Source organism: Aythya fuligula, chromosome 12 (genome assembly GCF_009819795.1).
Source record: "Aythya fuligula isolate bAytFul2 chromosome 12, bAytFul2.pri, whole genome shotgun sequence".
Lineage (NCBI taxonomy): Eukaryota > Metazoa > Chordata > Aves > Anseriformes > Anatidae > Aythya > Aythya fuligula.
Genome location: NC_045570.1, coordinates 10449369 through 10463728, shown reverse-complemented (window position 1 = coordinate 10463728; position 14360 = coordinate 10449369). Strand labels below are relative to the sequence as shown.

The following is a 14360-nucleotide window of genomic DNA, read 5'->3' as shown; positions in this document are numbered from 1 at the left end:
CCGAGGGGGGGCGGCCGGGCCGGGCAGAGCCGGGCCGGGCGGGGAGGGGAGGGGAGGCGCGGGGCGGCCATGCCGTACGCCAACCAGCCCACGGTGCGCATCACCGAGCTGACGGACGAGAACGTCAAGTTCATCATCGAGAACACCGACCTGGCGTGAGCACCGCCCGCGGGGACGGCGGCGGCCGAGGGGGGGGAGCGCACAGGCCGCGGGCGGTGCGGGGCCGGGCCCGCGGCCTTGCCCGGCCCCGGAGGCCCGAGCCGGGGGAGGGGCGGGGGGCTCGGCCCGGTGAAGCCGGGATTGGGGCGGCCCCGGGGCTTGGGCTGGGCCCGGTGGAGCCGCGGTGGGCGCCGTTTGCGCTGGCTGCTGCTTGGTCTCAAGGCGCTGCCCTTCTCAGCGCCTGAGCCCCGCTTTGTGTTGCAGGGTGGCGAACTCCATCCGAAGAGTGTTCATAGCAGAAGTGCCCATTATAGGTATGGCCTTTTTCTTACCGTTTGGCCTGGTGGTGGTTCTTCGGGCTGCTGCCCGCTCGTCAGTTCCCATCTGCTTGCTCCTCTTCCTCCAACTCGTCTTCCGCTCCCTTGGATGGCAGCAGACGCGTAGCCAGTACTGCTGGGTGCAACTCCTGGGGCTGCTGCCATCTCAGCTTCACTGTCATCCACAATTTTCTGTGCCTTTATGAACTGCCCGGCTTTTTCCCGCAGAAATAAGTCTCAGCACGTTTCTTTCTTCATTGCAGCTATTGACTGGGTCCAGATAGATGCCAACTCCTCTGTCCTTCATGATGAATTTATTGCCCACAGACTGGGTGAGTGCCTGGCTGGTTAGAGGAAGGAGGTGGAAATGGCATGAAGGGCTAGCATAACAGCAAGGCAGAGGTTGTGGGCAAAGTTTGTCTCAAGACTGCTAAAGCACCTTTGTCATGAGGCTAGCTAGCGTTGGCAGGGTCAGTGTCGCTCAGACATGTCTCTAATTACCCTGTTACCCTGATTACCACAGGTCTCATCCCACTCACCAGTGATGACATTGTGGATAAGATGCAATATTCCAGAGTGAGTAAAATAAAACATCTTGGGTACTTATTGTGGTGGTGGTGGGTGCCTGAACTAGTGGGAGATGCTACAAATTCTTGCTGCAAGCACTTTAGCACAAATGTTTTGACACCTGTCTGTCCCAGGACTGCACATGCGATGAGTTCTGTCCAGAGTGCTCTGTGGAGTTTACCCTTGATGTCCGGTGCAATGAAGACCAGACTCGTCACGTCACATCCCGTGATCTCATCTCCAACAACCCCCGTGTCATACCGGTCAGTGTCATCTCTCTGCTGGCAGCGAGTCCCCTTTCTACTTTACCGTTGAGGCTGGGTTGGCTAGCATATGGGATATGGACAAAATAAGGCCTTGAAGAATGTTTCGCACTGCCTTAAAATCCCATTTAAAATGCAGTGGCAGCACAAAGCAGGAGTATTTGCAGAAACAGCAGCATGTGCCAGTACCCTTCTTTTTGTTGCCTTGTTGGAATTCACTTGCTGTCTGATGACATCTTAAAACAGTATGGCCTTGTTGACGCCTCATCCTGCAGCCCTCATCCTCGCCTCATGGGAAGCTTTAGCTGCAGCCCATCTACCTTTCCTTGAACACTCAGAGTGTGTGCGCTTGTGTCATACTGTCGTGCTGTTGCATTCCGCTGCCTGCTTGCTGCCAGGACTCTGGCAAGGTCAGCCCTTTCGAAGCCCTGGCAGCAGCCCAGAGGCTTCAGGTTTTCTGATTCTTAGATCGCAGCGTGGCAAGGTGTGAGGAGCCTGGGCCACAGCACTGCTGCCAAATAGCTCTTAGCCAGTCACCTTGGGGAGGGTTGGCAGAGACAGAGGAGAACAGATGCAGAGGGATTTAATGGAGAAAGTTTGAGAAAGGTGTTGGCCAGAGGGTCCCTGAGGCTGTATTTGGAGGTCATTGTAACCTGGGGGCTGCTTCTGGTGGCACAGTGAAGGTGGTTCCAGAGTCTGCCTGGTTAAAGTGTTAGACATAGAATCATAGAAACATTTAGGTTGGAAAAGACCTCTTAAGATCATCTAGTCCAACCTTGCTGCAGCGCTGTGAGTTCTGTGTGTTGCCTTCTAGCAGTATTGTGGGTGACTCTGGACTGCGTCCCTGAATTAAGCAGATGCACGGTGCCCAGGTTGTGATCCTGTCTATCCTGTGGGAGGAAGCAGGCTTGTGGAGCAGGATATCACATATGGAGCTGCAGCTGTCTAAATTGTCCTGATTTCCACTAGATAGGGTGGGCCAGTTTGTTGCTGTGAGGCACTGTAAAGTGGTTTTCTGCAGCCTCTCATTTTTGTAGGCAATTATCATTTGATGTGGGGAGAAAAAGTGATGTTGCAGTTAATTCATTTGGTGTTGTTCTCCTTCTGCAGGTAACATCTCGGAGCAGAGATAACGACCCCAATGACTATGTGGAGCAGGATGGTAAGTGGTGTTTCAATGAGAATAAGATCTGTAGGAGGAAATGGATTTTCCTTTCAGTCTCTTTGAACACGTCCTTCATTTACCGGTCATGTAACCCTAAAGTAGGTGTAAAACAAGTGGACATCTAAAGTTGACAGTTGGGAGACACCATCAGTGGGGTTAGCATTTTATGTTAACACCACTTAAATGTTATCCCCAGAACTAATGTCCTGTGTCAGAAACCATTTCTGTCTGCCCTTGTGAGAGCTTAGAGACAGCAAAGATGCAAAATGCTCTACTGTCTTTTGTTGCCTGGGTGCTTGAGCTGTGCCTTTGGGCGTGTGTGCAATTCCTTTTTACATAGCAGGATGTTTTCTAGCTACTATGGGGACACAAATGAGTCCCTCTAAGAATCCAGGCAAGCCCTGGCTTCTGGTGACATCTTCCTGGTTACTAATCATTCCTGCCTTTTCACTTGTGTGATCCTGCTCACTTATTTCTCATCATCCTTGTCAAACCGGCATATCTTTTTCCATAGACATCCTGATTGTGAAGCTGCGGAAGGGCCAGGAGCTCAAGCTGCGAGCCTATGCCAAGAAGGGCTTTGGCAAGGAGCACGCCAAGTGGAACCCCACGGCTGGCGTAGCCTTTGAGTATGACCCAGACAATGCACTGAGGCACACAGTGTATCCCAAGCCGGAGGAGTGGTATGTCCTAGCTGACTAAAACATAGGGCTTGGCCTGTCTGGAGTGGGATATGTAGTCTGAGGGTCAACCCAGGGTATCCAGTACAACAGCTGTAATAATAGCCTAGAACTTAAGCCTGACACTTAAGGGCTTCTAAACGTAAGTGCTTGGGTGTCTTAGTGTTTTTATTTCTGTCTCACCTGTTGGCCATCTGGGATAAGATAAGGCTGGGTCTGTTTAGAGGGACTTGGAAAGATTTTTCACATGGATTAAGTGCTTCCAAACAGTCTCTCCAGTGTGATGTCCTAGAAGCCATGAAGTGTAGCAGGTAGAAAGATTCGGTGTATTGGCCCAGCTGATGTACGTGGTACTGCAGTGATGTTGCTGGTGATGTATATAGAGGAGCGGAGGTACAGGACATCAGGATGAGTCTCACTGATGTCTGATTAATTCCTGCTAGGAAAAATCCCATCTCAGCTGTGCAGCAGAGATGGTGCTGGTGTGCTCTGATGTTTTTCTCACCAAGTGAAAAGTAGAAACAATGTGGTCCCTTCAGGCATTGTCATCCCTTTGCTCATAACAGCTGTCAGACTATGCCAGTGCAGTGGATGGAGCCACAGTACCTCAGGCAGGGCTCGCTGAGCTGGGGCAGAGCAGGACTGATCCTGTCTGTCCTGTGCAGTTCAGAGAGGCAGGAGTCTGGCAGGTCCCACCAGGCTGGGGCTGGCAAGTTGCTCCATTTGTCAAAGATATAGTGTAGTCTTGTGGCAGTGCAACTTGTGCCACAGTGCAAACAGTGCTTGCTGTTCCTCTGGGTGCTTGTGTGGGCTCCGTGCTGACCTTCCCTGCTTTGATTCCAGGCCTAAGAGTGAATACTCGGAGATCGATGAGGAGGATGCTCAAGCCCCATACGACCCCAATGGGAAGCCTGAGAGGTAAGAAGCTGAATGTGCTCCCACTGCTGGGAGATGGGGGGGATCCTGCTGGTTGCTTTGCTTTGTCTGCTGTTGGTGTCAGATACGCTGCTCTGAAATTTCCTGGCCCAGGGAGCTGGTGTTCCTTGGAAAGCAAGGTAGGAGTTGCAGTTTACTGGTAATATATCCAGGCCTGGCAGATTTTCTTCTAAGGGAGATAATAGATGACTCCTGTGATTTTGTGTTGTCAAGCAGGGCATTAGGGTATTTGGTGAAGTATGAGGCTTGGCGAGGAGATGCTTTAGGAGGATGCTGAAGACACCAATGTCACCAGCACGTGCAGTATTTATTCACCCATGTGAGTCTCATGCTTTGATGGCTGGTGGTACACCCTCTTACAGGTGATTTGTACTGAAGGAGTAGGAGTACCTGCAGCCAGCCAGTCTTAGCTTCCCAGTGCAGCTTGTAAGTCACAGAGCTGAGCAGGGAAAATCTCACAAATGTTCTTGCAGCCTGGAGGGTCACAAGTGTTGGAGTGAGCTCTGGGTCTGGGGCTGCTGTGGTTGGTAGAGGTGCCCAGCTGGTAGGTCAGTGATGCTGGTGGCTGGGGACTCCCAGCAGATCTCGTGGAGATCTCATTGTGGGTCACAGTGGGCTGAAATTGCTCTGTGGGTGTTCTCTGGTTTTACACATCCTTCCAGAGCAGGTGGTAACTCTTTTCCCTTGACTTGTAATCACAGGTTTTATTACAATGTGGAGTCCTGCGGCTCTCTGCGCCCAGAAACCATCGTTCTGTCTGCACTATCTGGCCTGAAGAAGAAACTGAGTGACCTCCAGACCCAGCTAAGCCATGAGATTCAGAGTGATGTCCTCACTATAAACTGAGGTGGCCCCTTGCACAGGATTGTCCAGGCACGAGTGATACAGAAGGTTCCTGTCTCTGCATGGCAGCACTCAAGCCTGAGGCTTTTGCCTCCCCATCTCCCTCTGCCTTTTCTGGCCCAGTTCTGCTGGTCAGTGACACCTCTTTCCTGGCTCTCCCTTCCCAGAGAAAGCCATCATGACACATAGGGTAAAAGAAGAAATCTGTGAATGTCTTGATTGGGATGTGAGTGGGCTTCGTCTCTAAGTGAGCCCAGAGTTCTGGACTTTAACCACAGGACATTTGGGATCGGGAAGCACATACCTTAGTTATACAACCCTATTTTATTTGCGTATCCATTCCTTCCTGTGCTGAATAAAGCCTTACCCCCCTAGGTTCAGTCATCCTTGAAAGCTGGTGTGCGGCTGCAGGAGTTGTCATGTTCCCTCCAATAGACATCAACTTAATGAGATCTGCTTTGGAGGGAGCATTGCTCTCTACTGCTGATTGCTGCTCTTGACAATTACCTGCTACGGAGACCAGACCACCCTCCAGCAGGTAACCCTGTTGTTTACAGTTCCAGCGCTGTGCTGTTGCTCTGCCTCATAGATGTACCTTCCCCTATCCCCAGAGGCAGTGAGCAGGAGCATCTCGTTCCCCCTGGCCCTGACAGGTAGCTCAGGCTTTGTAACCATGCAGGGCTGCGGTGCCCTGGCTGGCACAGCTGCTGCTCTTCTTGCCCCAAGACCAGTGCTGTGCCAGACAGCCAGGGTAGCACTGACCGAACTGGCAGAACACTGGAAGAGCTCCGAGTTGGCATGGCTGGAAACCCTGCCTCCCAGGGGTACAGAGAGCCAGTGCTGTGCTAGCATGGCCCCAGACAGCTGAAAGTGGGATACTGGTGTCCTTCTTTGCCCAGAGGTAGTTGATGGAGGGTATGACTTGCTACACCCATTTCCCCTCCCCAGGGCTTAATCTGAAATGTCCTTGCAGTCACTGGCCGCAGAACAAAGCTTTGAGACAAAGACAGTGCCTGTAGCCTTAGAAAAGTCTCCCTTGATCAGCATTTTTCTCTGGCATGCGATACTTGAACTTGCACTTCCTGAGCGTGTTTGGATGGAACAGACAAACAGGAAGGGTGGATAAGGGTTGTTTATTCATTGAGCAATTCCTTTAAAAAAAAAAAAAAAAAAAAAAAGACTAATTAAACATTTTTGGTAATAAATGTTAAATCTTTTCTGGATGAGGTCTGTAGCCAGGAAAAGGCGCAGGTTATACCTCTCACCCAAGGGAGGGCACACTGCTGGGCTGGGGTACCCAGGCACTCTGCCAAGCCCAGGGAGCAGCCCTGCGCTGGCCCATGGATGTGCCAGCAGCTCCCCAGCCTCATCTACAAGCTACACAGACCCAACACACTGTATTTACAGGCCACAGACCACAGGTTCCCACATCACGATGCTCCCTGCCCCCAAAGCACAGACCTAGAGCTTTCAGGAAAGAAATAAAACCACCAACCAACCGAACCAGACCAAAAGACTGGAAGGAAACACCAAGGTTTGTACTGCAATAAAAAGATAGCCCTTCTAAAGGAGTTCAATAAATAGGAGAACTAGAAAATCAATTGCTTTTGAGTTCAATACATTAAGCCCAGTTCTTGTGTGCAAGGTCTTTGACCCATTCTCACTGGTGCCCACGGGCAGCAGCAGCATAGAAGGAGCAAGGACAAATGAAACGAGCAGGGAGTGCAGCTGAGAAACACGGCTGTTCCCCACTCGTGTCCCCTGGAAGGGCCTGAGGGGATGCCTCTAGCCAGGGATTTCTATTTTTTTCCCCACAAAGCTTACCCTCAAGGTACAGCAGCTACTGTCCAAAAGTGGCCCCTGGGTTGCCAGTTCTGCACAGGTAAATGGAGGCGTTGGTAGGGACATGCACGTGGGGAGGGGGGGTCCCCAGGGCCAGGGCTCAGCTCACCCCAGCTGCCCCTGCCCCAGCATGCGCTGCCCTCTCTGTGTGCATGAGGCCTCGGTTTGGAAGGAAAGTCAGTTTCTCCTGAGACATCTCAATTCTACAGAGTGTTCAAATCTCTTCGAGAAGTGCAAAATCAGCCCAGTGCTGCCTCGTGCAGAGCCCCGCAGGGCACGGCCAGAGCACATCAGGCTGGTGCAGCTGCCTCCTTCCCCATGGCAGGCTGCTCTCCAGCCTTCCAACCTGCAGAAAACTGGCTGCATTTTTTTTTCCACACATCCCCATACCTCTTTTCCACCTCTCAGCTGTGTCCCCGAGAGTCAAAAATCTCTGAGCTTCTCCTCGAGGTCTCTTCAGCAGGTATGAAGTTTGCATTAGTGTGAGAAGGGAAAATCTCTTACTGTACAATACGGATATGCAATATATATTTAAAGTCACTTAACATGGAGCTAGCTGTCACCTTCTGTAACTTCAGGCTGAGGCAAGAGGCCCTGCCGCCAGCACCCCAAGGGGCTCAGCCCAGAGGATGCCCGGCCTCAGTCTCTCCATGCCAAGGGGCTGGGCACCTCTCTGAGTAGCGGGCGGCTTCCCAGGTCCTGGACACCCCCAGAAAGAAAAAATGGCTACAGGGCACCGGGGTGGGAACCAGCAGAGCCCTCACACGTCCTGCTGCAGCCACGGTCCCCACAACACTGGGTCACGGGGATGATTTGGACTCCCTGCTCTCCGGCTGGTCGCTGTTGGAGGGCTTTGGCTTCAGCAAGATGAACCTGTTGAGGAGGTTGGTGTCCGAGCTGGTCTGGGCGCCCGCATACGCCTCCCCTAGGGACGAAGCACAGCGTGGTCTTGCCCAAGGAACGTGCTGGGGCTGGAGGAGCCACAGGTCCCCAGCAGGGCACAGGGAGATGCTCACCAGTGTAGCTGGAGGACTCAGCCATGTTCTGTGAGCCAGTGATGTGGTGCCAGTAGGCGCTGCGGGGCAGCATGGTGGTGGGGGTGCAGGGGTAGGAGAAGTGCTCACTGCCCTTGTTCAGCAGCTGCCGTGGACAAGAGGGGGGTGAGCATAGCAAACAGTGCCCCACGCTCACCCCAGCAGGGCACAAGCTGTCCCAGAGCCACCCTCTCGGGGTGGCTCACCCATTTACAGCAGCCTCGGGGCCGCAGCTCACCCTGACGTTCTTCTCCATCTCCAGCAGGACCCTCTTGTGCTGCTCGGCGATGGCCAACGTGGCGCTGTGCACACGCTGGTAGATCTGCTCGCCCTCTTGCGTCTGGAAGGTGTAGAGGCCCTCGCCGGCATCACACATCCTGTGGGGATGGAACACGGGTCACCACGAGGGCCACCAGCACCTACCAGGGCCAACCCACCCAGCTGAAGCCTCACTGGAGCCCCGGGACCAGAGCCCCCTGCTGCCACTGGGGCTGGTTTCACACAACCCCAGAGCCATCCAGTGAAGGGAGCAAAACTGTACTGCAGCCAAAGCAGGGAGATGATTAAAAAAGCTGCCCCAGCGGCACAGTCCAGCTTCCCGTGCCTCCAGTGCTGCCCTCTCTGTGCCCCTAGAACATCTGGCTTGGTGTGGCCACATGCTGAGCGGGAACTAGGTGAAGCCCCAAACCTCCCCAGTGGAGCTGGGCTGGAGCACAGCCCCCCAGCACCTCCTGGGGATGACGGGTGCCCCTGGGTGCCCTTCCTGGGAAAGCAGCAGCCGCCCCCTCCCCTGTGCCCCAGGAGAGTCCAGGCTGGTGAGTCAGCGGAAGCCAAGGGCTGGGATGAACGGGAAGATCATGTTTCTTCTTCTCAAGAGCCAGTAATTAGCAGGAAAGTTCCTAATATAGCCAGGCCTGACTGGAGCCAAAGCCTCCCTATGGCAGGAGCCTGGCTCCTGGAGGGCTGGGCGTGTGGGTGGCCCCAGGAAGGGACAGCAACTGCCCCTGGGCCATGGGGCAGAAACCCTCACCCTGGTGTCTGCCCTGCCTCGGGGCAACAGGAGCAGTGGTGCCACAGCACCTGGCAATACAGTGCCCATGCTAGTCCCTGTCCTCGTGATGGCCATGTCTCACCGTCCTGCCTCGAAGGTGAAGCGCGTGGCATCACGGCCGTAGCGGCGCAGGGAGCAGAGGGGCCAGGACACCAGCTTCACCCGAGGGTTGTGCATGTCCCAGAGGTAGATGTTTTCGTGGGTAATCTGCAGCTTGCATTCGCCATAAACATCCAGGTTGGGGCAGGGGAGGAGGAACACGTTGAACCGGTCTGGGGGGCAAAAAAAAAAAAAAAAAGAAAAGAAAAGAAAAGAAAAAAGAAAAAGATCTAAGCAGGGCTATAGTGGGGCTGAGCCAAGCAGGTGCCCTTCCACCTGCACTCACCCGTCTGCTCGCACTGCACGCCGGGCGCCAGCAGGTCAGGCTCCCCCAGGCTGATGTCGTTCAGGTGGGCGCCCAGGCACTCCACCGACAGCACCTTGTACCACTCCTCCGCCTCCAGCTCTGCAAGGCACGTGGCAGCTCAGGGCTCTCACCGGGCCCAGCAAAAAGGGGCCACATGAGTCCAGCCCAGCCCGGCCCACGGGGTGCCCCCATACCCGAATCACAGGTGAAAGTCCGGGCCGAGTCATCAGTGAAGACGATGGCCACTGCCTGCCTCTTGGTCTCCTTGGGCAGACGGGTGATGCACTTGACATTGCTGATCTCAGTGACCTGGGGGGGGAAATGGGGAGGGAGCGTCACTGGAGGCTGTGTCCACGCCTGGCTGCGTCCCCCTGCGGGTCCCCTCCATGCACCAGCACGCCTCGGCCGTGGCCCCTCACCTTGGGGCAGCCCCGCAGACACGCTGACTTCTCATCCGGGTACTTCTCCAGGCGCTGGGGCCCTTTGCTGGAGGATTTGCGGAAGACCAGCCAGCACCGCCGGTAGATCTGTGGACAGAAAGCACCCGGAGTGGGGCTCAGCACCACACAGCACTGCCGCTTCTGGGTGTCCCCCTCTCCAGTGTTAATTTGCTTTTTCCCCACCAACGATTGCAAGCAGAATCCCTGGGGTTCAGGCAAGGCTCTCCATCCCTCAGCTTCCCCATCCCCAGGGGGTCCCAGATGTGTGGGAAGCCCACGGGGCCGCCGACCCTTCCGCCTCATCCCATCTGAGCTGCACCGGGGCTGGGAGGGGACACCAGGGGCTGGGCATCCTGGGTCTCCCTTCTCGGGGCCCCTCGAGGCCCCCACCCTACCGGACGTAATTGCAGCTTAATTAGCAAATACGGGAGAGGTCCCCAAGGCCAGGCTGCCCGGCCCCATCCTGGCATCTCCCCCTTCCCCTCTCCCCCCAGCCCCAGCCTGGGAGCATGGCAGGGCCGTCCCCCACCCCCACCCACCCGCTCCGTCTTTGTTCTCCCTAATTAGCGTGCAATTACCCGGCATGCTCGCTGCTCTCGGTTCCCAGTGATGGAGGCGGGGGCCCGGTCCCGCTCCCCATAGGGGCACCCCCTTTGCAGCTGGGGTGCGCCCCCACCCAGAGCCCACAGCCCAGCCAACGGGGACAACGAGCGGAGGGAAACTGAGGCACGGCGCTCAGCGGGGGTACTCGGGTAACAAGTGCCCCCAGCTGCCTGCCCCCCTTGCCCCGCATGCGGCCCCAACACGCTGCTTTTTCAGCCAAAAGGCCCCAAAGGCTGGGGGAACAGGCTGCCACAAGAGCCAACGTGGCTGTGTCCCTGGCCACAACACCTCTTGTGGCAGCCAGCAGACGCGGAGCATCCCCCTGACCGCCCGTGTGCTGCCCCCCCGGCCTCCCCCCAGCCCCACTCACCCCCAGCTTTCTGCTCTTCATCCTCACATAGCCTTGCTTGATGATGTCATTAAAATTTGTAGCCATAGCGAAGCCTGGCGGTGGGGGGGGCCCTGCCGAGGGGAGGCTGCTGCCTTCGCCACCTCTCCTCACCACCTCCTCTTCCTCTGTTCACCTGCACTCCCCCCCACCGGCCGCTGTTTCACCGCCTCCTCCACCCCAGCTTTGTCCTAGCGTTGTCCCCCATCTTCTCCCCGGCGCGGGATCCTATCTTGGCACCGGCTGGAAAATAAAAATGACAGATAGACAGGAGATGGTGACATCTTCCTCTGTCTCTCCTCCTCCTCCTCCCTTCGCTGGCTGAACCATTGCGGTGGAACAGTCCGGCATTAACCCCTGCCAGCACAGCAGCACCAAGCCCGCTCACCCCAGCACACACAAGGCGAGGGGGTTCCCCACCTCGGGCCATGCCTCCCCGCCTTGCTCAGCACCTGCACAGCTCCTTTGCTCTTTATACCCCTCCCCAACACAGACGACACTTGCTGCAGCAGCGCCAGGGGCCACAGGACAGGGCTCCCCCTGCACTGCTGGGCGCGTGTGGCAGACCTCGCCCGCAGGTCTCCATTACCTCCTGTGCTTCATCTCCTTCCTCCCAGGCTGCTAAGTCTGACAGCAAAATGGCCCAGGCTACCAGTGCTGACATCAGTAGGGTTCAGTGTTAACAACCTCTTGCCAGGAGCTGGAAAAATGTAAAGAGTAGAGCCAAGCCCTGTCCTGCACCCCACCCCTCCCTGGCCGAGGAACAGTGTCCCAGAGGACACCGTGGTGTCCAGCCCCTACCACCACCAGGAATCAGGGCCACATAAGGCCTACTGCTCACCCACAGGCTCCTCTGCCCTCTCAGCACCTCCCCACCCTCAAAGAGGGGCACGGGGCCAGGACAGAGTCATTCACCCACTGTACTGCCTCATTCACAAGCTCCAGAGCACTGAGTGATGCCGGCCCAGCTCCGCCTTTGACAGTGGTGCTGTGCCAGCTCATCGCCCCCCCGGCCCTCCCCCTGCTTCTCCCTCCTCTGCCCATGCCAGACAGCATCCCCGATGCCCCCCTGTCCAGCCCTGGCCTGGCCAGGAGAGCCCTAGCTCACCCGCCTCCACAGGGTTGTTTATCCTTTCGGAAAGATGCTTCCCCTGCATTTATTTTATTTATTTATTTATTTTAATCCCCAGAGTCCTACACAATTATCTTAAATGTCAGCATCTGTGAGTCTGTGGCTTTGACCCCACACAGCGCTCCAACCCCGAGCAGTCTGCAGGAGGCCCCAGCCAGCTCAGCTCTGCCCTGGGATGTCTCAGCCATAGTGCTGGTTGCCAAAGGGGCTGCGTGCTCCTGCTTCCAGCCCTGAGACCCCATCCCAAAGCCAGCTCGAGGCCATCCCACCTGGAGGCGTGCACGTCCCCGTGGTGCCTCAAGCTCCCCTAGCACCGCCACTCTGCACCCGCCCCACCAGAGCCTCTCGCAACGAGTCCTGGAGCCTCAGCAGTAAATAATTAATGCAATTCAAAGCGAGATGAAAAACCAACATGATTACTCAGAAGCCAAACAGCACCAGCTCCAGCAAAGGCGGAAGAGGTGCTGGGACTCGCCTGCCACCCATTTCCCACCACCCCAGTGGGAGAGGGCCTGCAGCATCACAGCTCGTCCAGGCACACCAACAGAGCAGGGACACCAGCTGCATCCCCGTGGACACCTCAACCTCACCGCAGTGCCCATCAGTCCGATGGCCAAAACTGAGGGTCATTGAAAGCTGAGCCTGAGCTGCTTGCCAGGGCACGTAGCCCCAGCGGCTCTGCCATGCAGCTGGGGCAGCCAAACCCAGCTCATGCTGCCCAAGCATCCCGGTACAGCCCTCCCGCACCAGCCCCCAGCAGGACAGTGCCCCAAAGGTTGACAGCATCCACATCCCTGGTGCTGCTGTGGCCACCACCCTGCAGGATGGGACAGCACAGAGTCAGCTGTGGCTCCAGCTCTGTCCCAGCACAGAGCACCGGGGATGGGCAGATGTGGGTCCCCTCACTGCTGGGAAGGGGCTGGGAGTGCCCCAACCCCACACCAATGGCCACTGCTGGGGTCCTGTGAGGCCACCATTGCTCCTGCTTTCTGCAAGCCCTGGGCTTGCCCAGGGAGGAGGGAAGGAGGCTGGAGAAGGACGTCACCACACAGCTGGGCCACTGCCTCCTGCCAGTGCCTGCAGCGATGCCCGCACGGTGTCACAGGTCAGGCAGCCAGCACGTGCCAAATCCAGAGCGCTGGAGGCACGGCTGGCCTCAGAGGCCATGCTGGCTGGAAGGTCCTTGGCACCAGCTCCATGGAGCTGCATTATCCCTTTCCCAGATGGAAAAATCCCCGAAGGAAGGCAGTAACCTAGGAAACAGCCTGCTGGTGGAGGAACGGGCATTCCCGGGGATGCTCGGGAGCGAAGCTCTGCACCAGAGACACCCCACACCCAGAGCTCCCCTCATCCCCAGGACCCTGCACCACCAGGGACAGTCCTGGAGGTCCGTGTGCAGCTGGGAGAGGCAGCTCCAGCCAGCACTGCTGCCCTCATGGCCTGCTTGGGTGACCCCAGGATAGCTCCCCCGGGCTGCCCACGAGGAGCCCAGTCCCATAGGGACCCACCCCGAGTGGCTGTAGCGGTGAGGACCGCGAGAGCACCCTGGGACCCTCCCGATGCAGGACAGGACCAGCGCTCACCCCCGCGGGGAGCATCGCACCCCACGGGCACTACAGCAGAGCCGAGTGCCTCCTGCCCCTGCAACCCCACCACCCCACCGAGCACCCCCACACCGGGGCACCCCCAAACGTCCACCACCCCGGCACCGCACCCGGCCGTGCCAACCCCCTCCGGGGCCCCGGTGACCGCACCCGAGCCGCTCTGCGGGGCTCTCACCCCCGGCCTTACCCGGCCCCAGCTCTGCAGCCTCCGGCCCCGGAGGCTCGGGCGGCCCCGGCGTCCAGCGCGGCGGCGGCGCGGCGAGACGGGGAGCCGGGGGGACGGCGGGGGGGGGGGCCGGGATCCGTGCGGCCCCCGCCCCGCCCCGAGCCCCGCCCCGGCCCCGCTCCCGGCCCGCCCCGGCCGCCTCCGAGCCGCCCGGCGCCGCCCGGCCACCATTCGGCTTCAGAGTGAACGCCCCGCGGCTCCCTGCCTGTCCCCGGGCGCAGGGAGGCTTTGGGTGGATGGGGCTGCGTCCTGGTCCCCTCTCTGCACCTCGTGTCGCCGCCTGCTGCATCCCAAAAAGTGCTGCTGGGCACCAGCGGGACCCCTGAAACCACCCCGCGGGTGCCTGCACCCCCCCACATGTTGGGCCATAAAAAAAGTACTGCTCAGTGCAAATGAAGAGCATTAAAAAGAAAAAAAAAAAAAAAGGCACCAAAAAGAGCCATGCTTTTAGCCAATCAATTAAAAAGCGGAGCGAGGGGGTTAGCTCACTGAAAGATCAATTTTTAATGAGATTCTGTCTGAGCTCCTCCAAAGCCCTAGTGGCGCCCTGGGCTGGCAGGCGGGTACTGGGATGCAGAGCTGTGATCACAACCCAAGGGCCAGCACCTCTGCACCCATGGGTAAGCACCCCGGGGCCACCAGAGCAGTCGCAGACCACATCCCACGTGCAGCTTGCTGAGGAACATCATCCCCCAGGTGCTGCC

At 57.4% G+C, this 14360-nt stretch overlaps 2 protein-coding genes across 4 annotated transcripts; one reads left to right on the top strand and one right to left on the bottom strand.

Moving 5' to 3' along the window:
* Window positions 1-37: 37 nt before the first annotated feature.
* POLR2C (RNA polymerase II subunit C) lies at window positions 38-5314 on the top strand. Its single transcript, XM_032195510.1, has 9 exons — window positions 38-155; window positions 424-473; window positions 740-808; window positions 1000-1052; window positions 1178-1306; window positions 2417-2468; window positions 2986-3154; window positions 3995-4069; window positions 4789-5314. Exons 1-9 carry the CDS (start codon window positions 70-72, stop codon window positions 4931-4933), a joined length of 828 nt encoding a protein of 275 aa, XP_032051401.1. The 5' UTR covers window positions 38-69; the 3' UTR covers window positions 4934-5314.
* Window positions 5315-6740: 1426 nt separating this feature from the next.
* DOK4 (docking protein 4) lies at window positions 6741-13682 on the bottom strand. Of its 3 annotated transcripts, XM_032195508.1 has the most exons (10): window positions 13618-13680; window positions 11284-11394; window positions 10677-10937; window positions 9683-9790; window positions 9458-9572; window positions 9243-9362; window positions 8940-9129; window positions 8045-8183; window positions 7789-7912; window positions 6741-7697 (listed from the first exon to the last, which is right to left on the bottom strand). In XM_032195508.1, exons 3-10 carry the CDS (start codon window positions 10740-10742, stop codon window positions 7573-7575), a joined length of 987 nt encoding a protein of 328 aa, XP_032051399.1. In that variant the 5' UTR covers window positions 10743-10937; window positions 11284-11394; window positions 13618-13680; the 3' UTR covers window positions 6741-7572. The 3 variants fall into 3 exon arrangements, with proteins under 3 accessions (XP_032051399.1, XP_032051398.1, XP_032051400.1); XM_032195507.1 differs by lacking the exon at window positions 11284-11394 and having other exon boundaries at window positions 13618-13682; XM_032195509.1 differs by lacking the exon at window positions 11284-11394 and having other exon boundaries at window positions 7561-7645; window positions 13618-13682.
* Between the last annotated feature and the right edge of the window lie 678 nt (window positions 13683-14360).

Excerpts from the sequence above, each read along its gene's own strand:
- DOK4 (XM_032195507.1), bottom strand. The coding sequence starts at position 10,742 with ATGGCTACAAATTTTAATGACATCATCAAGCAAGGCTATGTGAGGATG. Across the intron at positions 9,363-9,457 it reads GACTTTCACCTGTGATTCGG|AGCTGGAGGCGGAGGAGTGG; the intron begins GTATGGGGGCAC and ends CGTGCCTTGCAG. Across the intron at positions 8,184-8,939 it reads TTCACCTTCGAGGCAGGACG|GATGTGTGATGCCGGCGAGG; the intron begins GTGAGACATGGC and ends CCATCCCCACAG.
- POLR2C (XM_032195510.1), top strand. The coding sequence starts at position 70 with ATGCCGTACGCCAACCAGCCCACGGTGCGCATCACCGAGCTGACGGAC. Across the intron at positions 1,053-1,177 it reads ATAAGATGCAATATTCCAGA|GACTGCACATGCGATGAGTT; the intron begins GTGAGTAAAATA and ends TGTCTGTCCCAG. Across the intron at positions 1,307-2,416 it reads ACAACCCCCGTGTCATACCG|GTAACATCTCGGAGCAGAGA; the intron begins GTCAGTGTCATC and ends CTCCTTCTGCAG.